This window comes from Neopsephotus bourkii, unplaced genomic scaffold (assembly GCF_033783945.1).
Source record: "Neopsephotus bourkii isolate Nb327-2 ecotype Australia unplaced genomic scaffold, CSIRO-AGI_Nbou_v1 NB_860, whole genome shotgun sequence".
NCBI lineage: Eukaryota > Metazoa > Chordata > Aves > Psittaciformes > Psittacidae > Neopsephotus > Neopsephotus bourkii.
The window spans coordinates 2,653,505-2,677,745 of NW_026901356.1; the positions used below are offsets into that span (position 1 = coordinate 2,653,505).

Here is a 24,241-nt window from a genome sequence, read left to right on the forward strand (position 1 = left end):
ATTAGAGATGGTTAGTACTTGCATGATACTCTAAGCAGACATTCTCTTTTCATAAAAGCTATACCTTTTTTTTAAAACTTTTATTAATTTCTTACCATTTCATTCAGTTTCTTTTGCAAAGTGTATTTTGAAATCTGTAAAACAAAAGGTAGGTATTCACTGAATTGTAGTTAAATATTTTCTTACAACAACCTGCATATTTATGTATTCGCATACCTAGGATTTAATTACATTTATTGCCTAGTCAATACAGTAATACTGTTTTTTGCAAAGTGAATCTAATAATAAAAACTAGTGTAGTTTTTAATTCATAATTTCATTTTAATATATAAATCATGTTAAAGCACTTTACACTGATTTGTTACTACAATTTTGAAAAATGCATAAATCCTTGTGTTTTCTGACATGTATCATAAAAATAATGTGTAAATGGACCACAGTCTGCAAACAGGACCCTTAGAAATAGAGAAGAAAGAGAGAGAAATGAAAGTCTAGAAGAATACAAGGATGTTCCCTGTTGGGATTTAAAAAAAAAAAAAAAAGGTCTAGGTAGATGTTCTGAATGGTGGCATATAAAGACATATTAAAGCATCCAAGATTGTTAAAAGATGGACATTTGAAGTCATTAACACTATTTTTAATACACTTTTGAAATCAGAGAATCTTGACTTGCATAATACTTAAGTTCACAACAGATTTAGTCTCTGTATCTCTTAGAATGTTTATAGAAACACTGACAATGTCAAAGAAAACAAGAGAAATGTCAAAGAACCCGGTATGTGTAAATCTTATACAGAAAATATTTCTGGAAAAGGTCTAGACAACAATCATTTTAAGGTAGAATTCTGACTCTCAGAACCAAATATGAGATTACTCACTCCTATTTTAGGCTGATTTTTCTGGGTCCACAGGTTCATTGTGACCTCTTGCTTCCTCAAGGCACAGCAGAATTTCCTAGACCTGAGCTATACTGTTACGCTAATATTTGATTTGTGAACATTAACCATTTCATGTTGAGATTAATTTTTCTTTCAATTTCTATTTTATTTTACAAAGTAAAGGCCAGTGGAATCTTTCATTACTCTTGCTGTCTACATATGCTCAGCAAACCATGGAGGGATATTCATCTGTGTTATACCAAGGTTTGAACAAGGCACCAAAATCCTCACAGCTATGGCACAGAAGGCCAGCCAAGGCAATAAATTTCTTTTGCTCACTTTCACTGTTAACTAAACAGTCTGATACCAAACCAAGTAAATGCATCCTATTCTAAGAGAATGTTAATAAGAACTGAACATATTTCAAAGTCATGGGTAATAATCCATTATAAACATTTTGATTTCAATAGAATTAACTATTATGCCACTCAGTTTTGGGTAGAAAAATAATAAGCTGCTGGCAATACCTGAAATCTGGAAATGCACTGCAATGCTAATTCTCTTTTGTGTTGAGTTCTACTCTTTTAATCCATTTTCAACACATCTGCTTGGTCTTTAAAAGAGAACCACATACCAGCTATGTCCCTATGTCTTCCTTTATTCCAAGTAACTGTGAATCACATCCACAGCTGCTCCAACATTATGTGATGATACAAAATTCAGTACAGAAATAACAATACACAGCACAAGAATAAATTGTGCATTCATTTGATCATTTTCCTGACATACAGGTATTGGAAAGCCAAGTATTAAGTGGTAAATATAGAAACTTCCTACTGAGATGAAATAATAAAAAAACCACAGGTAGTGCTGTTAGCAGAAGGCCCAGTGTGAATACTTGCTTAGGTGTCCAAAACCCAAGTTTCAAGACAGGTGAGAAGGTGAAAAGAGCAGAAAGAGGAAGACTATGGAAATGAAAAGAAGGTACATTTCACACCCTATTTGGGTTTCTATTGAGTCTGTGGTTCTTCTGGAGGAAAAGAACTTGAGGTGAAAAGCTAACTTAAAGTAGTCTTGGTACTGAAGAATAGAAGAGAAACTCAGAAAATACGGTGTACATGTACTAGAAAGATTAAATGAGAAGGCCTTGAAGGCCTTCTTAAAAATAACTATTTTCTTACCAGTGGAAAAGCTAAAACCAAAACACTTGCATACCAAGGAAAGTTATTTACCAAAACTAACAGATTACCTGTAAAGCTTTTAATGCTTCTTTCAGTCCATCGATTTCTTTTTCTTTTGTTTCTACAGCAAGTTGATATTTTCCCTTTCAACAAAAGCTGTACTTCAGGATTTGGGTGGAATAAGTATATTTACAATGAGAATTTCTCAACAAAAATGTTACAAAACAAAGCACTACTCTACTACAACAGAACAATTAATTGACGAAAACAGGTGAAAATTCAAATAATTAAATTTCTATCACAATAAAAAGCAAAGTGAAAACACAATTCTGTTTATTCACCACTTATGACTAGTCAGAAGTTTAAAAATACTCTTTTCTGGGAGAGACAAGCCTGACAAAGGCAGAATTAAGAAGTTACTTGAGAACAAAGATACTAAACAACAAGAAAAGCATTAGATAAATCCATTTTCTTATCCAATGTAGCAGGGTCTTCATAGAAACAACTTCCTCAGCTTTTCCAGTCCACAAAGATTGAACTGTAATCTGCTACCACTAGAATTACTAAATACATGTAAGCATATTTTATAGTTTTATATATATACATGCATATACAACATGCACATACACGTGAATATATTCACATGTGCATGTCATATGCATATAAGTTAAAGGAAATTGGAGGAATTAAATTAGGTGAGAAACTTTGACAGCAATCAAGATGAGTGACATTTCACAAGTAATTGAAATTCTACAGGTTATAAACAAAAAAACAAGTGTAACAGGTTATAAAAAATATCTTTTGCTAAGGCATTAGCAAGAAAAATAATTTAACTCTAATATACTTAGCTTATACTTAGAACACATTCAGTCAGTTATATGGCATTATCATTTACCAAATAATTTAACAGAGTACCTTTTCTTCTTCCATGGCCATCATCCTTGCCTGTAACTTGGTTGTCAGCAGCATATTAAAAATTAAAAAAAAAAAAAAACAAACACAAAAAAATACACACACACACACACAAAAAAAAAAAACACCCCAAAACCACCAACCAAGAAACCACCATGAAAGAAAGGAAGAAACAACAAATCAATACAGCACATGGGATTAATTTTACTCATGCAACTTGAAAAGACAATATACTTATATTACCATGCATAGTGTATTTCCGGTTTTGTTGGGTTTTTTTCTCCCTTTAACTACAGTAACTATAGAGTCACAAACAACAAGCTTGTGAGTCACAAATTATTTTTTCAAGAAAGAAAAAAAGCTAATTGCTTGCCTGTTTCTTTTTTAGCGGGATATGATTGTGATGCAGCATTAGTGAAACTCTTCATCACCATGCAGAACAGTTTCAGTTCCTATGACTGTTCTCTGCAAGTTATTTCAGCACTCAAATTTGTTGATTATATATTATGCAGAAAAAACCCACAACCCCAACTTGAAAGACTGAAACACTTTCAAATGTTGAACAAAGTTATGTGGCAGATCTTTCACTGTGCTTTATGAATCTAACCTTGCAGAGGACATGCCATTTGAGGAAGTGGGCGCTCTTTCTCTCCCAGGAAGAGCAATATACTGGGACAAACTGTCAAAATACAGGCATTATACTATGTCTGGAAGAAAGAAAAAGACCTGATTTCTTTAAGCTGTGCATTCTAACATTTTATATACAACACAAAAATATTTTAATACCAACTAATAACTTGCTGTTAAGCGACCATTTTAAAATTCTCACTGTCAAAGTCAGAAGGCCTTATTTTGCTACCTGTTTTTTAAGAACTGCCATAGCTTCTTTGTTTTGTTGCTGCAATGTGTCCATCTGATGTTGCAGTGTTTCCTGCTCATGCAAAGTAACAAATGAGGTTTAAATATCTTACAGCTAATCATACATATGGGTTTTCAAGAAAAAAAAAACAACCAAACAACCCAAACCAATCTGATTCCTTGTTAAATATTTTTAGAAAGACGTGATTGATTAAAAAGCCTGAAGACTAAAAAGAGACATTTGTTAACTGGTAATCATCTTTTTGGTAGCAGCTTCCCTACTGTTTTATAGCTTATAGTTTTATATATATACATGCATATACAACATGCACATACATGTGAATATATTCACATGTGCATGTCATATGCATTTAAGTTAAAGGAAATTGGAGGAATTAAATTAGGTGAGAAACACACCTAATGTGTTCACACACATTAGGTGTTCACAACAGGTAACTCTTCTCACCTCTGGAATTCAGCTCTCTTGTTGCCAGGATTTCCATAAGTGACTCTTACCCATCCTATCAACCTGCATAAGCAATTTAACACCCACTGCCATCTCAAGACAGCATTAGGTTTGCCATGTGCCAATGTTAAATGCAAAGTGCAGAAAACCAGAGTTCACTCAACTGCCTGGAAGTCCCATCTTTTTATTAATGGTGAGCTAAACTGCTGTTAAGGTCTCAGAATGAATGTAAATCAGAACCAGATTATCAAGAATTGCAATGCCAGGTTAAAAAAAAAAAAAAAAAAACAAACAAAAAACAAGCAAAGAAGGGCTACAAATTGAAAGCCCTGATGCTTATACAAATATACAGAATGTTTCCTGTTTCTGTGAGCACATATATATCTTTCAGAGAGGGGAAAAAAAAAAAAAAGGCAGTTTGGATTATTAATTTAAGATGGTTAGGCTGAACTCCAAGATGACAAAGCCTTCCTTTACTACCAAGATGCTAAATATCCGAAGATCAAGGATAGAGCTGAAATTATTGTTTTTTCTGTGATCATAAAATATACAGAGTAAAGACTTTTATCTTGTGACCTAGTGACAGGGGTCATAGGTTTGATTGTATGAGAGAAGGGAATGGATTTCCTATGCAAGCATAACCTTAGAAGCACTAACCCTAGGAAGAATGTTAGATTATTTTACTGAAAACTTCATTTTGAGTGCTTAAAGGTTGACAAACCTCTTTTGAGAATCTCTAGCACACAAGTTTATTTGAAGTATTTTTTTTGAAGAATTGTCACCTCCAAAACATTGCAAGTGAAGTTGTTTGTACAGCTGCACTGGTACTTGCACTTGTCAAAGCGAAGCATAATACAGAGAAGCTGTGGCGTAGCTTTCCCCACACCGACATGTCAACAGGCCTCATGTTAAGCTAAATGTCTTATTGCTTCAATATTTATACGCCTTTTGAGTGAAGACTTCCAGTCATGCCAAATATTATGATGGTACTCTTTAATTAATTGGATTTCTAGGCTGGGCACAATCCAAATCCATATAAAAGCTACAAAAGTTCATGGCTAGAAAATAAACTATTGGCTAGCAATCTACAATGAGAAATGACCACAGCTTTAAAAAGGCGAATTGTACCAAATCACAATACATAGTAATATTATATTGAAATTAAATCCCAGCAGTTAAAACACAATAATCATACAGGGAAGTTACCTTCTGCCACTCAAGTTCCTGTTTCTCTACAACAATTTTACTTATTTGATCTTCATAATTAATTTCTGTTTCCTAGTTAAAAAAAACAAAACAACACAAATTTACATAAGACAGCACCAGCAAATCAAACAACAACATAAGTTGTATATTCATAGTCTTCTTCCCTTACAGTCCAGTACCTAGAACAGTACGTGCCTACCCACCACACAGCAAAAAAGGAAAAAAGGAAACAAAAGCACTCTGGATGTAGCCAAATAGCAGGTAAGTTCCGCTGTTCTGGTCAGAAAATTTGCAGAATCAATAAATTTAAACTTAGACTGAAATGCATAACAGAAGATTAGAAACGAGGATTATAGCCCCCTTAATAGCTCCCTCTTCATATATATTCTCTTCTGCTTCTTACAACAAAACCAAACTCAAAGGGAATATACCAGACTGGATTTCACAGTTAAAAAAAAGGACTGAATATTCTGATGAACCAGGCCAAAATACTGAGTTGAAGACAAATTCAGTAAGCTGCAATAAGGCCTTCAAGAATCCATTGTTAGTCAAAGATACACAGTCATTGTTAATGAGTCAGAGAATTTTTGGGACATCTTAATTATTCAACTCAAAGCATTTGAATCTTTATGTTTTATTGACATCTCCCAGGACAATTGAAAATCCTCCATCAGCAATTACTTCTGTTAATATGGAATTATTATTTATCAGAGCCTTCTGTGCCAAAAAGCCTCCCGACCTACCAGATGAAAGTAAGAAGCTAAACAGAAGTCATGGATAATCAGCGTGTACTTTTATGAGATGAGCTACCAGGAAATCTGAAGAAGAATGTTACTAAAGTCTGAAGTTTTCTTCACAATCCGCAAGATGCACTAGAAACAGGAAGGTGTGCTACATCTCCTGCAATGCAGGAGCGCTTTGTCAAAAATGAAACTATTACTGTGATAATAAGTGAGACTTACCTGCTGATAATCACAGTTGCTAAAAATTTATGGGAATTTTCCTGAAACATGCTGGTATTATTCAAACTTTCCTAACTGGAATCAGCTTCCCTTTATTTTTTTTTTTTTATTATGAGTACTGGCCTTCCTTTACAAATGTAATACACAAGAAAGGAGGAACACGTTTCCCTATCAGTCATTATTCACGCTCTTGATGGATATTCACCCCTGAATTGAAGCAATTCACCCCTGTTCTGTTACTGTGTACAGTCAGAATAATTAATACCCCTTAAAGACCTAGAGAGAGACACTTATGTATTGCTCCCAGCATCAAAAGGCTCATTTCATGCCTTTTCTCTGCACACTGATGGTCACCTTGAAGAAGTGACCACCTTAAGGTAAGATGGACACAACACAAGTGATCATTTCAAGTTTTTGATTCAAGGATATCTACAATGCTACAACAGTTTGTGCAAAACTGTTTCAAAGAATACCTCGCAACCCCTTCTCACCTAATACAACAATTGATTCACAGTCCCGCTGTATTATCAACAGAAATAAAATCGCAACATATATCCAAAGGTGATTGAAAAAAGGTTTTTGACATCTTTTATAGATTTTAGGGTCAAAACTGACTTCTTTGATTAACAGGTAGTTTACAGGCACATCTGTGGGTAGAAGTAACACAGGAGGCTACTCCTAAGTATTTCAAGAGTTGCTTGTGGAATTGAAAAATATGCCTCACAGACTTCAATTTTACAACTGCTCCAAGAAATAGCGTGTTAAAATTTAAGGCATTTAAAATGAACTCCTGCATCCATACAAAACACTTTAAATTAAACTAAAATACAACAATACAAGTTTGAAAGCTGCTTTAAATTCCATTTTAAGCAAGCCCTTTGCTTTGAATGCTGAAGAGGGTAAGCACCAGAACTTCTAACTGAACAACACTTCTCCAACTTACTCCCAAATTATAAAGGAAAATCTGGAAGCCATCAAAAAAGTGTATATATAAACTCCTGCTGAAAAAATAATCATCATAAATGCTTAACCTGAAGATGACAATTACATGATTCAAATATTCTCATGTGAAATCGGCTAATAATTGTAAACCTTATGCATCATTTTTACTTCTTTCAAAGAACATTTATAGTTCACCCATTTTGAATTGAAAACTTGTGTGCAGCACTTTTTTTCACCAACAGTTTAATAAGACAAAAACATCTTTGTTAACTTTGGAGAGTAATACTGTGTCTGTAAGTTTGATGAAGTATCAAAAAAACCCACAGAAGCTTGAAAGTGTTATTTTTTTATTGGGTGCCTTAGAACTACATGGATTTAAGTGTTCCCATAAAAAAAAAAACCCAAAAAAACTACCATAACAATAAAAGAGGAGTAATTTGATGGTTTATTTACTCGTTATAACCTTTAGAGTGTCAAGCTCTCTTTAAAGTGTTTGCTTCAGGCTGTAGTTTTACAAGATGGGCTGTGGATTGGTCAAGCCTCCTCGATTCTTGACCCTGAACAGATTCAGGAACAGAGTACAGCTGGCTCATGTCCAAGCAGCCAAAGCTGCTGTTAGGTACTTTTATTGTCTTTTTCAAACTCATAATCTACCTCCTACAAAATTGCACATCCAATTTCTCATGCAGGTCAATCAAACGGTACTCAACAGAAACTACAGTTTCTGATTGTTTCATGCTGCAATCAGAATACCCTTTGTACCAGCACAACTTTTAGTGGACCACGGATATCCTTCTTCAGTTTTGATCCCAAGACAAATGTTAAAGGGATAAAACAAATGTAACAGCTTTATTCTAACTTTAGTTCCTGATACAACATTTCTGGATCTTAATGGTAATGATAGCTAACCAAAACCTTTAGCAACCACATATTTGGGATTTATTCTCAAAAGCTTTCCTGTTTCAGAAGTACACGTTTCTGTTTCTCTACCAATCATTTATTTTCCTTTGGAAATCTTTCATTGCTTTGTCCTTGATTCCACTGCATAAGCTGCAATTGCTCTGTATTAAAATAAATCTCACCTATCAAAATATATTCCTTAAATTTATACATGTGGTCTACTAAGATGATTGCACCGATACGTATCATGCTCTTTATCCAACTTCAAGTAATCCATTCCTAATCAAAACCCACTTTATTTGCCAACACAGATGTTAAGCTAGCACACTGCTTACTGACTTGAATAAGAACGTTGCATACATCACAGTCATGAGATCCATAAACCTCAGTACTGCTTAGTCTCTTATATCCCCATACTTATTTATTTTTTCATGTTCAGCTTTCCTTGTTTGTTTTGTTTTGCTAAAACGTACCGTAAGTTACACTTAGGCAGAAAATCCAGGTATTAAACCATTAGGATTTTTTGTTGATTCCCTGCAGCCTGTGTTAGTGGTGTCCTGTTGGCCAGATTCTAGGTAACAAACAAAAACCACCCACATGTCTATTTTGTGTTATTTTATCATTGTTTCTCCCCCCCCCATTTCCTCTTTTTACTCTTATCATTTAAGAAATTCAAATTAAGCTCTTCACCATTCTCAACACCTAGAATTGTTTCTTGCAATAAAAAAAGAAAAACCAACAAAAAAAACCCCTCACTAAAATATTTTTTTTCTCTACCATCCACTTTATTTCTAGAAAATACTTCTGCCTTAATTTCTGAAGTTGTAATTGTCCTCCTCAGGAACAGAAACTTCAAAATACAGTATTAAAATATTTAAAAATACAGTATTAAAACATTAAAAAAGTAACTTAAAGTCTTTTTCATTGTAATTAATTAAATAAATAAAATCTTCATTTATGCAAGTTTCAATCCCTTATGCAAGTTTCAATTGCTTATGCAAGTTTCAGGTTTTCAGTCTCATGGTTTTGGTCACTAGAGATCACTGTTTCCACAGAGCTGTCTATACAGCTACAGTAGATCCCTCTAGTGTTCTTTTTAACTCTTCTGCTATTCCACATATCTGAAGGTAGTTCTTCTGCAGAACACACCTTCAACAAGGTTTAGTTTTAGATCTATTGTAACATTTCTGGGGCTTTTTATGTCTAGATATATCACAAACAATATGGCCATTCAAATCAAGTCATTCTGCTTTGCTCCTGATAACTAAGCTTATAATTTCATCAACTTCCTATTCAAAAAGCAGTTTGCCTTTGGGGCCCAGGTGACATTTCCAAATACTAAGCTGCAACTTTCCATTTTCATCTCAATACTGATCTCTAGTTCATCTTACCTGTGAAACACTGCTAAATCAATGAGTTCGCTCTGCAGAGTTATGTGCATGTCTTCCATTCTTGCACAGACTACCTCAGAATACCCAAGCTACAACAAGCTGTATGGCACTACAGTGTGCAGTGCAAACCCCTTCACAGCTGCCAGAAGGCAGAAGTACATTTTGGGAATGGTAGAGAGCAGCTAAGGGTGAGCAAAGCTCCTTCATGACCTCTGTCTGTCTATAAAAACCTAGAAATAAGCCACTGTGCTGAAGAACTTGGATTAGAATAGCCAAAGGCATAGCAAAGGTAGAGTAAGAGGAATGGAGATAAACTTGCTCAGACCTATCTGAAAGGAATGGCACACAAAGCTCTGCTGCACTAAGGTGAGCTACAGCTTCTGAGAACAGCAACCAGAACAAATTCAAGGTGCGGTGTTGTGAAAGCCATAATGTCTGCATCAAGGCAACAGACATGAGTGACTACTCATTGGCCATCAACATGCAAGTGGGTAAGCACAAAAAAAGAGATCCAATCCATACCAAAACAGAAGGCAGCAGACAGAACATGACAGAAATTAGGAAAAAGAGGGAAAAGAGAGAGAAAGAGTATTAGCGGCAGAGGAGGAGATGAGGGTCAATAACAGCAAACTGATAGGAACAGCTAGCCTTCAAAAAATATTCCTGTCCACAACAGTCCTGAAACCCCACATTCCTGTGCTGTGAACACAGGTAGGAATTTCCCTGGCAAATCGGGTATCTATCTCGTCCCCATTTTGGTGGCTGACTAATACCACCTGCTATGTCAACATAGTCCTCTGGCTCAAGGAGGGAAGAAGTTTTACATAGTGCTTGACCATAAACAGTAGGATGATAACTACCAGGAACAACAAGTCAAATTTGGCTTAAATTTACAAAATATGGTGAGAGTTCCATGCTTCTAAAAGGAAATATTAAAGAATCCTGTGTTAGAGTATTTGTTTGAACATAGAACATGTTTGTATGAGTAAACTCAATACCCTTTGCAACGCCAATATTTGTTAACACAATATAGTGGTATTTTCTTACCTTGGGAGACATGAGAGAAAATTTGAGAGCTGGAAAATGTTTCTTAAACAGTATTTTAGTTGAAAGAGTTATAGCTGTATCATAACTGCCCAAAGAGCAAAGAGCAAAATTTACTTCCTGCAATTTTTAGTAAACAGAAGGGCGTCTAATAAAGTCAAGACACAAATGACAGAATCTGTAATACTAGCCAGACTTTGTGATGTCCCAGGTTAACACCAGAAAGAGCCTCAACGGTTTGTTGTACTTGAGAAACAAAAAAACTCCAGTACTTGTTTCCAGGTATGGGAACAGGTCACAAACTTATCCTTTGCACCAAAGAAAAACATCAGTAAAATGTAAAAAAAAAAAAATATAAGAAATAAAAAAAAATACTAAGATTTATCTTTCCTGTGTTCAGATAATCAACACCTTCATTGGTTCAACAACTACTAAAAGCACCCATATCCCCAGAACACACATCTATGGGAATAGGGAGAATTTCCTTGATTTTTTATGGTTACATGCTTTTCTAGCTAAGGATGTTGTGGGTACTTTTTCTATCTAGAACAAGAAAGAAAATATTTTGATACACAATATTTGTGCTTTCTTGTCCTTGTAAAGATTATCCTTACATCTAATATCAAGTGTCCTACGTGCATTGTACTTCAGAAAGCATTAAAGACTTCAATTTGTCTTACTTATGCTGCAGTTTTATACTTTCTAAATCAATTATATTTATCCTTTACGAAAAGGATCATGTCTTATTACTCAGCAAAATGAACTCAGCTGACAGCAGAGCAAAGCTGGCAGACTTTGGAATAAAGTGGATGGATCCACCACAAAAGAATCGCTGGGCTCACTGTTACTTGAGTAGGGGGAAAGCAAAGCGGGCAAAAAAAATAGAAGGACCTTCAAATTATTGGACTGTGAAGTAATCCTGGGGTGGAAGGAAGGGGGAAGGGGGGGATAGGGGAATAGTAATATCATGTTTTGTAGCTTTTAATTACACACATATAAAGTCAATACATATAAAGAACACAGACTCTATGAACAGCCAAAAGAAGTGAAGCTGTATGTAGTATGTTAAGCAATGTGTTCTCCAGAATACAGATGCACAGCCACTATTAACTGGGATTTCATCTGTAAAATAACAGAACAGTCACTTCTTATGAGCAACTCCTATACATTAATTTAAGAGTTTAACTACAGTTATGTGCTTAACCCAGAAAAGCAAAAACCAGGTAGATGCTCTGAAGTAACTCAATGCATTTATTTAAAAGCATATTCAGAAAAGCAAAGTCTCTAAGATAGTACCTTATGGTATTAAGCATGGATTGTATCAAGTCTCAAAAAATTTTAACATTTAGTTGTTTTAAGAGTTTAGTTTTTATCTGTCTAGATTTGCACAGATAATTTTAGCTTCAAATTTATTTTTATTAATTAGAATTTATACTGCAGTACTACCAACCATGCAAGGCAGTTTATTAAAACTTAGAATACTTGATAGTTCCTGTCCTGAAGAGACTCCTGTCTACATGACAAGCAAGACCAACAATGGGAAGAAAAACAGATGCAAACAGAGGTAAAATATCTCATCTAAGGTCAAGCCACAGGTCAAAGACAAAACCGAGAGTAAAATCCACTCTGCTGGCTCTACTGCCTCCAGCAGGCTATTGCTTGTCCTGTGAGCCTCACCAGCAACAGGGAAAAGAACCAGCAGAATTCTTAAGAAACCAGCAGAACTTTTACTTCACTTTCTGCCACAGCAGATGACACATTTGGAATGTCTCATTCTTGACCATGGAAAAATTACCACAGTGCGAGATGAGTACTGTAATTCTCTGTAGTTTAGTCTGTGCGCTTTTTTCCCCAGTAAATTTATAAATTTACAGATTTACAGAATAATTTCATGTTGGCTCAATCTGTAAGAGATTCATAGCTAAAATCAGGAGATAATTTTGTATCTGTTTTTGAAAAGCACTAGGCATAGCCATAGTATTCTGTAACCCTTGTTTCTTCAAAATATGCATGTTTTGTATTCCAAATTTCAACCACATTAAGCAAGAAGCCCTGAACTGATTGTTAAAGCAAAGCAAGTACAAATGCATTCAGGGATACTTTAAGATTTCAAATTGACTAGCTGCAAAATGCTTAATATTATTCTTTTTACTTACATTTCTAGCTACAAACAGGTAAATGTAGATATGTACATTTCTGAGGGCAAAGGTAGGTATAAATGTTATAGAAATGTAGGGTCATGTCTTAACTGTAGAACTGACTCTCGGCATGAGCACCAATTTCAAAACTAAAATATCTTTATGCCAAAAAATTGCTCACCCTTCAGAGGCAACCTTGTATAAAAATCACAGTCACTTACTCTTGTAGTATAACAGACAAAACAGACAAACTAAAGCAAAAAGAAAAAAAAAAATCACAAAAGATTAAACTCCATGTCACTTCATAAAGATTTTAGGCTCTGAACAAGTGCATTAAAAATGCAAAGTGAAGTTAACAGTGTAAATGGAATTCTGCTAACAGATCTTACAGGGAAAATATAATCCAATTATTATTATAAAAGTTAAATTCTTCAGTCTTTACTTCTTAATAGAAAAAATAGTTAGACTGGTCTAAACATTACCATTGTAACAAAAGCCTACGGATGAGACCATGATGAATTTCAGCAATACAGCACCAACAAACGAGGATCATGGAGATTTTTTTTCTTGGATTTTTTTCTTTTAATGGCAGTCATTCTTCTGTTTGCAGTTTTTAAAGAGAGGATTATAGCATTGAACTTAGGTAAAAATAAGCATAAATCAAGCTTGTCACCAATACTAATATATTAAAAGTAATCATACACATCTTTTGAATAGTCAAATTCATCAGATGCAGAAATATATACTCTAGGTCTTTAAAATAATACAATAGTTAAGAAATACTAAGGAAGGGGAGAAACAGAAACAAATGTTTACGTACATACAACTGAAAAAACTACAGGAAAATATAGCTGCCTTCAACACTGCAGAAACAATTTTACCTTTGTATGAGATCATTCAACTGATATTTCAAAAACAAACCACAACACACATACACACCCCAATACTCAGTATGTAGGGCTCGAGCTTAATAGTTCAGCGATTTAAAAATGGTGAAATAAAGTGGATTTGGTTATCACAGTAGCTCTTTGCCCTCTTGGCTAATTATGAAAAGCACAAGTAAACAGACAAAAGTCAGTCAAAATTACTGCTTTTCTGTCAAATGGTAAATCAATCTATGAAATGAGACTTAGGAAACTGGCAATGGCTTGGATTCTCTTTCTTTCCTTTTCATATCAATGGCTACTCTTAAAGAGATGAACTACAGAGAAATACAAAAATGCTATGTAGATCACTTTTATCAATAGGCTGGTGATGAACTATAGCAATTTTGGACATTACTACAGGACAGGCTAATTCATTCCCATACTTCGTGCTGTCTACAGAGACATTTTTAAAACAGACCCTGCCTAAATCCATGACATTGTTAAACAAATCCCTGGTCAATGAATAACTTGAATATAGCATGAAGCTTAGCTTACACAGCATTTTATATGATTACAGGGAGGCAGAAATAAGGAAAAAGAAAAAAAAATCACTAAAAAACAATATAAACATTTACCCTTCTTATACGCAGCTCTTCTACTGCCTCAAATAAACTTGATTTAAAGTCTAACAGCTGAATGGAAAGTAATGTCTCTGATGGACTTTGAAGAGTAGAGTCAAGTGCCTGTGTTTCAAAGTCTCCATCCATTCTTTGAACTTGTTTCTGCAAAATAAATAAAATGTGTATTTCCTCCTCAGTTTAAGAGAATAGTCAAACTGCAAAACTTGCAAGTATAGAAGCAAATTCTTTCTGTGAGAAGTAAAGCTACTACTTACAGCCATGACACAATGAACAATATTGACTGAGATTATCAGGAAAAAGGAAGCAGTACAGGGCTTTTTTTCCAGAGCTGCTGCCCTACACCAGCATGAAAGTACTGCAACTAACACATCAGACCATGAAAATGTAACTACCTACCTTCAAGGTTTCAAAAATCACAAGACAGGCTCAATTTTAAAGACGACCTTCTGACTGGTTTGAAATTATTAACTAAAGGTAATATATGTAGCTTCTGCCTCTGAATTTTAGCAAGAAAACTTTTGTTTCTGTTCCCACAAGCTCAAGTATCAAAATGTTGTAGTCTAAGCTAGCTAAATCAACTGTTGTCAAGCAGGGAGTTATGCTAACATAAGACCCATGTGTCTCTGTAGGTACAAAGCACGTTTGTTAATGAGAGAAATCATTACAACACTTAGCATTTGATTTACAAAAAGATCACACCTGTACATATGTCATTTTTATGTACATCATATATGTAAATTACATCATATGTAAGTACATCATAATCTGTACTTCCCAGGTAATTTTTAATATTTAAGACTGGATTTGCACCAGTCCACTGGAACACATAACATTATCCTTTCCTTCAGACACCCCATGGGTGCTTCTGGACTAAGAATTAAAGAGATAGGGGTAGCCCACACGAGTTATGGCTGACCTGGCCACTGCCGCAGAACCCTTAGGAAGGATCACCTGCAGGAATAAGAGTGACCTGTCTGTGTCATGGGGCCATAACAACCACAAATCAGGGCTCCCCACTTTTTCTGCTATTGTCTAAATAAAACCCTAACACAGATCTAATTTAAGCTGCTTGCTCATGGATAATAGATTGATTCCTTTCTTAGCTGCCCTACCACGAAAGTTATTCTAGTTACTGAAATAATGGATTTGCTAAAAACAGGCAAAACAGGCTCAATTTTGTCTTCCATTTTAAAACATGACTAATTCTGAACTGTTCAATGTGAAATATTTATCAAAGTTCTTTTGTCAGTGTCAAAACATGAATGTTCGAAGGACTTCTGAAGAGGCAGCAAATAAAAGTTAGTAAGAACAATATGCAAACTTGTACCACTTCAGGCAACAAATCTGATGTCAATGTGTCAAAATGAATCAGGTATTGTGCAATCAACCTGCATACATTTTAGACACAATTTAGGTATTTTAGACACAGGCCTAAATATTTGGTGTGGTTTGTTTTAAAGTAAAGCATTATAATTAAAAAAACCAAACACACACTTTTTGGTTTAGCAAAAATATTTTGAATTTATGTAGTCAGACAACCCCCCCCACAAGCACATTAAAATATATTACTTTCACAGAAGTTGTCAAGATTGTCTCCTTACTGATAAATGTTGTACTACTAATTCATGAGGCACTACTACAAACAAAACTTTTGATATCATATAAAGTATTGGGAGATGATCATAGCTACAACACTATTAAAAACGCTAGCATTATGCACAATAGAACATCCACAAGGCTATTTGATTTGACTTTTAATTATGCTATATTATGACCTGAAGGGTAAGATTTTGCAACTATGATGTTAAAACATGATACATGCTCAGATTCTATAGCTGTGAGCTGACTTTAGAGGTTCAGAGTCAGGGGGATTCTACAGTGATGAATTTCTACAAGACAGTACTGTTACCAAATGGAGAATCCCAATAGCCTGTATTAATAAGAGGAAAAAACACATGACACAGAAAAAGGATGGTCTAACTCTGGGATTCATCCTACAAAGGCAGGTGCTCTTGAAGGAGTGTACTTCAGTTATGAAAGTTTCTCTTCAAGTCAACCAGCAGAAGTATGCATTAACCAGCCCACACTAGGGCTTGAGATTTCCCTTCCTAGCACAGAAGCAATCCAAGAATTATTTTCTCAGGGTAATATTTTTAAACTGATGCTATACTCTAAAGAATGGAAGAAAATGAGCCTCAGGCATCCATCCTCTCAACTCACTGATCTCAGCAGGAGCACTTGGCAAACAAGACTTCACCTCCATAATGCAGTGAGTAAGGATAAGGGCTTTTCTGAGTGAAGTTCATTGATTCTTCACCCATCCCTTCACCATGAAAGTATCATTTTCTCACGGGCAATTTGTACTCAGACTGTTTTTTTCCAAGACTGCAGCAAAATGCTTCACAGCCTACTGCTGAAAACTTCAAGGTACACTGCATGTTACACGTGCTCCCTCTCGCCCTCCTCACAGTTGAGTGCAAGACACCTATGTCATCTCTTCCACCACAGAGAGATCAAAGAACTTAGTTACCTGCCAAATAGTTTGTACTATGCTTAACTGGAAACAAAAATATATAAAATGGAATAATAAAGTTACATAATATTTTCAAACATCTACCATACTGATAAAATGCCTACTTTCAATATCACACATAAATACAAATGCCTAGAGCTATTGTAAAGATGTATGATAACTAATAAACGTCCTTTGATATAGAAAATGCCAATTTTTTTTGTGTAATCAAAGATATTCCCAGACGTATTTTTATTTTAACAGGTATTTATCAGAATACCTGTAAAGTAATTAAAAAACAATCCTAGAGCATACATGAAATAACATTCTAAAAGTTAAATATTGAAGTTCCTATTTTCAAGCAATTACTACACTTGATTTCCTATTACTTGTTTTATGATTAACAAAATAAGAACAAAAATTACTTTTTAAAAAGCACATTAAAAAAATCCATTTTAACACAATTTTAAGTGCCATAAAGGGCTTTATATCTAGAAAAGCACTTATTAAAAATTACATCTTAAATACTCTACACTAGAAAGTAAGTTAGCCTATAAGCCTGATAGGGGTCAGGGTAATAACACAGAATGAACAAATTACACTGTCATTCCACTTAAATTATTTAAGTTATTTAATTTGACCTGTAGATAGTCTCTTGTCTTCTCATCATGCCTGACTTTTAAGTGGGAGGTCTTCATTCATGATGATCCTTTAATGGAAGCAAAGCTTTCTCCATTTAACCCATGGTGTTATCAATCATGTACAGGGATAAATGAGGCTGTAAGATTTTGCCAGTATCACAAATGACACTGTGACCTGAGGCCAACATCTTTATTTGCTTCTCCAGTGATTCACTTCAGCAGATATTAACCAATTTTATAATCCATGAAAGGCAAAATTAAAGGACACCATCCATAAAACAGAATAATTCCTATCAGCAACAAAGTGATGTCTGTATTATCTTATAAATTATATGGCCATACAGTGTGGTAATGTAATGAAGTAAAGATGGTAATAATCAAATGCCTAGGGCAAATGCTAATATGCATTTAATCACACAGCATGAAGCCATTTGTCACTACAGTTGAATGCATGTGTACATAAAATACATGAGTCACGTCCTTATTGTTATACTATAACAGCATCAATTTCACACTATCATTTTACCACAATAACAACTGTAGGTTTTGATATTAACTAAGACATCCAATACCAGAAGTGCAAGTGACAGCAATATCTTTTAAACACTGTTTTGAAATCTGTTCTCCTTGCTATTTGACTTGACACATTAGAATTCTGTGAACATGCAATATTCAGTAATATTTTTGTACAAAACCCCCCTTCGGGTACATTTTCACAGCACCCTGAATAACTTTTTAGAAACAATGTAATTTATGGCATTTTAACATAGGTTGAATCCGTTTAAATGAACACATCAACCTCAACACATAATTCATGGTTTTCATTTTTTTGTTTATGGGTACTTCCATACACACAAAAACCAGACAGAACATTTGTCTTAACGTTTGCAAATACTACCTCCAGAAAAAAAAACGCTGAAGTGTAAGCATCAATTTCTGTGCTTGGTGAAATACAAGAATGAAAATAATAATGGAGAAATTTTACCTGCCTAAGTCTAATAACTTCTGATCAAATGGATGACCATAAAAGTATGGCTATTCCCATCAGGTGCAGATACAATTGATTCTCATGTGTCACCTCTTTGCTTCAAATGCAACCCAGTAAAACTGACATATTAGCTGTAAGAAACACCTTGACTGTTTGTGAAAAACAGTGTAAAAGTTTAGGCAACCAAAATTAATTCATCCCGGTATATAATACATGCACATGCATACACTTGTGTCTAGCCAAGAGCTAGAATTTAAATCTGAATGTGTTAAGTTACCATATTTTCAAAATGATAGTGATGCTGTGGAACCATCAAGTCAGAGTACAGTCTCACAAGTACACACCAGGTTTTTGTTACATTAAACTAAAGAGTACAGAATACTGCCCACTTCTAAGTCAAATCCTTTTTAAAAATATTTGTATGCAAAAAGTGGCATAGTATGACTGCATGTAATACAAGATGTTATCAGTATTATGAATCCACACTACACAGGATAAAGTTACTTTTATGATCATTAAAAACTAAAATACATTTAGAGGCACTGCGTAGATAATAAACAGCAAGATATTAAGTCATACATATTTTCACTTTCCAAGGAAATGTTTGATACTCTTCAAACATCTGCTTTTATTAGAGAGAAAAACATATTTGATTTTAATCCATTCTTACCTTAAATATATATCCTTAAGTTCTACTATAAGTTTATAAAGTTCTAACTTACGTATGAGTTCAGGAGTTAGAAAACAGCAGTCAGCTGTACTGAAGGACCCTAAGAGCCCAGAGTCTGCAATTATGCTAGGACAAGCTAACCAGAAAGCACTAGAAAAAAAGGTGTTGTTCATCATTTTCCACATTCCAATCATCATATGCAACCAAGTCAGGTGGGACCCCCCCATGATAAGATAATCTACTTGCACACAATGCCATAAAATTTGGACTATAAAAGAACTCGGTACATTGCCATGTAGAGACAACAGACAAGAAATATAGAAGAAGCTACATTATATCAGATCCACTGACTTGTTAGGAATCCATACGTAAATGTTTATGATGCTTAATGCAGGTTTTACTGGATCTTACAGTTCTTGGTCTCTTTGATTTAAACAAGTAAAATAAAATTGAAGACAGCACTCTCCCTGTCTCAGTTGGGCTTGTTTGGTGTTTTTCCCCCCTACTTTAGATTCAGAGATTTTCAGTAGGTAGGGTTATTTAAACTTCTACAGGTTGAAAACACATTGCATGCAGTTGTTTGATCTTGCCTTCGTTCATTGTTCCATTTAGGGATTTACAGAAAAAAACTTATTTTTCATTTCCAACAGACAGTTATAACAGTTCTCCCTCACCCCACATCTTCTAACAAGAATATATACTATCCTTTTAGGAAAAACAGCTGCCTTGGTGTACATCAGGCAGCACCCACACTCAACCAACACACTGGATTTGCCCACCCACCATTCATCTGAACAGCTCCAGAAGGCACAATTCCTTTAAGCTTTGAAAAGCTCTGCTGGCAGATTACCACCTCTCCAGGAGCTCCTTTCAGGTGCTGACAGTGGTGGATTGAGAAACACACAGCAGATAACAGCATATAAACACAGCCTCACCCTCTTGAATGACCTGTGTTGGTTTAATTCTCCATTTTGTTTCCTTTTAGGATGCGTGTCTTTTGGTTTTTGTTTTCTAGTTGAGAATGGCTCCATTCATATAAATCAAACATATAAATCAAACAAAGCAAAAAAGTAGGTCCTGGGAATGAAGGCACTACCTCTAGCAATTACAGAAGTGATGCATCTGTATATAACAGGGGGCTATTTAACAAAAATATTTCCTGCCTAGAACAGAATCCACCACGCAACTCAATTTAAAGATGCTCCTCGACAGGTTTCTTAACAATTACTGTATCTACTCATTGTCATCTGTCATCATGACAACCTAAAAAACATTACAGCACCATACAAAGTATTTCCTTCAGAGTATAAAACTTTAGAAGTTTGTCAATTTTCAAAAACTTCTGAAATTTTCAGTTTGCAGAAGTGTATTGCCAACCTTATAAGACAATTTGTTTCCAAAACCTAAGATGAATATACCAGTATATTGTCTTTCATTTACAAAGAACTGCATTCTTCAAAATACAGTATCAAGATCTGGACTGTTTAAAAAGGCTCAAAACCAGAAGACAATAAAAATCTAGTATTTTTATTTTGTAGTCATATCCTAAATAAAAAAATCATGTAGAGGAGGCAGACTTGTGGCTTGTGAATGTGAAAGATTATAAGATTTATTGTAAGAGTCCAATAAATCATGCAGTATTTTCAACATACTTATTTTAAAGGACTTTATACAAATTTGAATTCTAAATAAATATTGATTTATACTAAAATTCCATAGAGGCTTTTTTAATGCATGCATTACATAAACATAAGTTTGGTGGGTATACACTTAATGTACGAACACTGCCCCAGGTCAGGCAAAGGGTGCTTCCACCTCACTATTTCAGCAATAACAAAATAAATAAATAAAAAAAAATCCAGTTATAACTCTCTTCTAAATAAAAGTGAGTAATAATTCTTCTCCTTGACCTTGCAACTCCACGATTTTTAAATTAGCTTAGAGTACTAATCTGGATCATATGCAGGGTTTTATAATGAAAGAGTCAAGTACAACATTACTATCAGTGTGCAATTTGTGTTTTGACAATACACCTTTGAAGATGGTGGAACCAAACTGCTTTTGAAAGGCTTTTCTGGAGAACATTCTCTATCCATTCATTGATGGATTCATAATATTTTGTTCTATCTACCCTCCCTCATTAAGTAGATCCACCTACCCTTCTTCATGCACTTTCCTAAAGTCAGAGGTCACACTTTTACTAGTTTACCTTAACAAAATAGGACAGCATTGTCTAGAGGGCAGTTGGCAAATTCCAAACCAGACAATGCATATAACAAAGTCTGTTTCCTGAAAGAAAAGCAAAGATGTTGTTTGCTGCTCTAACAGCTGAAGACTTAAAATACCACACAGTAGACATCCCACAATTCGGCATATTTTCTCCAAGAACAGATTTGTGAACCTGCTGTAACTTCTTATTTTCCAAAGACAAAACAGTCCTAGTCACATCAAGTTGTCCTTATCTGTGGTATTAGAAGCTTCTAGCCTAAATTCAAAGGCATTTGTTTAAATTCAAGATAAGTGTACAGAATTTTCATTCTGGAAGATGTACACTTGCTCTAAAGTTGCCTGTCAAAACCCAAGAAAGTATCAGGTCCTTTGCAAGAAGGAGACCAACATTACCTCCACAACAGAGCACAAGAGTTGTCCAGAAAAACATGCCTTAGAATTTTTGCTGACAGAACCATCTTTAAGTAGCAGTAACCTGAGATGACCTGGATGGCGATACATCTCTTTTCAAAGTTTCAGGTTTTAATAAAATTGTGGAAAGAGTACTGCACTTAAACTCTCAGCTATTAGAACCCTCAGGTTTTCTTGGTCAAGCAGCAATGGGTCTGGGTTAGTTGGTTTGTTTTTCTTAATTGCCTAAAGGTTTTTGTTTTGATGGGCTTTTTGTATTTCCCCCCTCTCCCTCTCACTTCCAACTGTTTCAACATGTCAATAAAGCTACTGCTAAGGAGTACAGGTAAGTGAATTATTATAAAATATAGTGATATGGTTAACATTTTTATCTGTGTTTCAAACCCATCTAAATATAATATCTAAGCATGCTATATGTATACTCACTGTGTGACCACAAAAATAAGTGAAGGAAATCTGAACACCACATTGCTGAGAAGACCAAACTGATGAGCCAGAAAGCATATGGGAAAAGTCCCTCAATGTCTTTTTTATTCAATCAGCACTACTTGATTTTGATGTGATAGTTGCTTTAAACAGCTATTACCACAGTGCTCCAATTCAGCTTTTTAAATCAGAATGCAGTAAAGATTACTCCCATCAAATACAGAGCTATAGTAAACAGACCCTGAAGAGTGAAGTTTGCAAGCATGTTTTGTCAGTTACTCCAAAGTCTGTATTAGCTGCCTCTTGAGTTCTAGATGGAATTTAAGAGATTAGAACTGCTTATCCCAGTATTACATTGCTCAGGATCTGCACTTTTTCCCCATTACAAGAGGTTCCCTTTAGTAATTTGAATTATTCTGATGAAAACGTGAAACTTTCACAACATAGCTAGCCCAGGCATTTTCCAAAACAGGATGACTTAAAGCTTTTGTATCACTTAAATTAGTTAGCATGCCTCACAAACACAGAAATGCATTTTCAGGATCCTTACCTTCTGTAATCAAAAAACAGTTACACAGTTTATCATACCTGTCTTTTATAGAACAATGGTACGAACATAAACAGTAACAGATTTTTTTTCCAACCACAGGTAAAAGATTATTAATATATTAGCACACACACAAAAAAATCTTAACTCATTTCAGGTCAAGTTGATTAAAAAAGGAAAACATGAGACAGTTTCACCGAGACTGCAGAAACGTGCATCTACTTACGACACGTTTGTATGTGGGATTAAATCCTTCTTCTCCTTAGCCTTTCAATCCTAATTTTTTTTAAGATTTAGTCAGTGCCCTTTTATTTATTAGTATAGAAACAAAGTTCAGCGCATTAATAGGACCGAGGCTGACACAAATTTCACATGCACAGAAAAATCTGGAGGTCTACGTGAGTCAAAAAGTTTACCTTCGTTTTAAACACCACACTGCCACCTAGTCGACAACTACAGAACTATGCTGTCCTACTTGATGCACCGCAATTACAGCTAAAGTAAAATTAAATCGCTTCCTAAAACCATGTTTGTGCGAGGATTACGCTATCGAAACAAGGAGAGCTCAAACTCGCTCAGTGGAAGTATCCTGGTAGCACAAAGCGAGCAGCAACTGCCGTTTTCAATATCCACTTGCAATGTGCCACTCGCTGCAAAAAGGAACACTCACTCAGGTAGCATTCCAATGTGGTAGTTGCTACTTGTTTGTAGTTATAGTTGTGAAATAACTATGCCAAGTGTAAAACAAGGCGATAATTAGACTCAATGCCTTCAAGTAAGGGATCAATCCAAAATCATTTAATTTTAACATTACATGGAATTACACTAAGGAATGTGTTGAAGAAAACCATACATAAAACATACCGGGAATAATCCGCTCTCTTGGCTAGATGTAATCCAAAAGATCAGGGATATGGTAGTGGGAGTTGCAAATGCAATCTCCTGTGTCAGCAAATTCAGGCACTACTGATACTTAACTTCTTTCCAACGTTTTCAAAATATCTATTTTATATTCTGAAAAAAACTGATTTGCCTGAAGGCTGGCTTGGCTTTTGTCTTCTCTCTTCTTTTAAATGTCTGACAAGAAGTACTACATTTTCCCCTACAAACCATTCTTCAACACAACTTATATTAACATGACTTAACTATGTGTGGGTTCCTATGGTAAAGCTTCACAAGGAAAGAAATTATCATCCAAATAAGGCATAAGAAAATTGTTTCTTTTCTGCTTGAGCATCATAGATAATGTTGATATCAGTAAAAAAAAAAATCCTGTCTGATCATTATAATGATTTTTTAACCCTGTATGTGTGCATCCTGCTATAGGTTAGAGAAAGGCCATTTCTGCAGTGCCAGGTATGGATCAGCTCCCACAGAGGTCAGGAACAGCAGAAGGCAAGGCACAGGCTTTGTACCAGCACAAAGTTTTGTG

General features: G+C 35.0%; 1 protein-coding gene across 8 annotated transcripts in view; it reads right to left on the bottom strand.

The window, feature by feature from the left end:
• Positions 1-24,241, bottom strand: part of CCDC73 (coiled-coil domain containing 73) — a 74,562-nt gene that overhangs the window by 37,070 nt on the left and 13,251 nt on the right. For 7 of the 8 annotated variants that reach the window (XM_061356610.1, XM_061356608.1, XM_061356607.1 and 4 more), the window contains exons 2-7: positions 14,380-14,526; positions 5,502-5,573; positions 3,831-3,902; positions 2,975-3,010; positions 2,128-2,202; positions 96-134 (exon numbers count right to left, since the gene is read on the bottom strand). In XM_061356610.1, coding sequence (XP_061212594.1) covers positions 96-134; positions 2,128-2,202; positions 2,975-3,010; positions 3,831-3,902; positions 5,502-5,573; positions 14,380-14,526 — 441 coding nt within the window. Of the gene's footprint in view, positions 1-95; positions 135-2,127; positions 2,216-2,974; positions 3,011-3,830; positions 3,903-5,501; positions 5,574-14,379; positions 14,527-24,241 lie in introns of those variants that run through there. The other variant, XM_061356611.1, reaches the window with a different exon arrangement.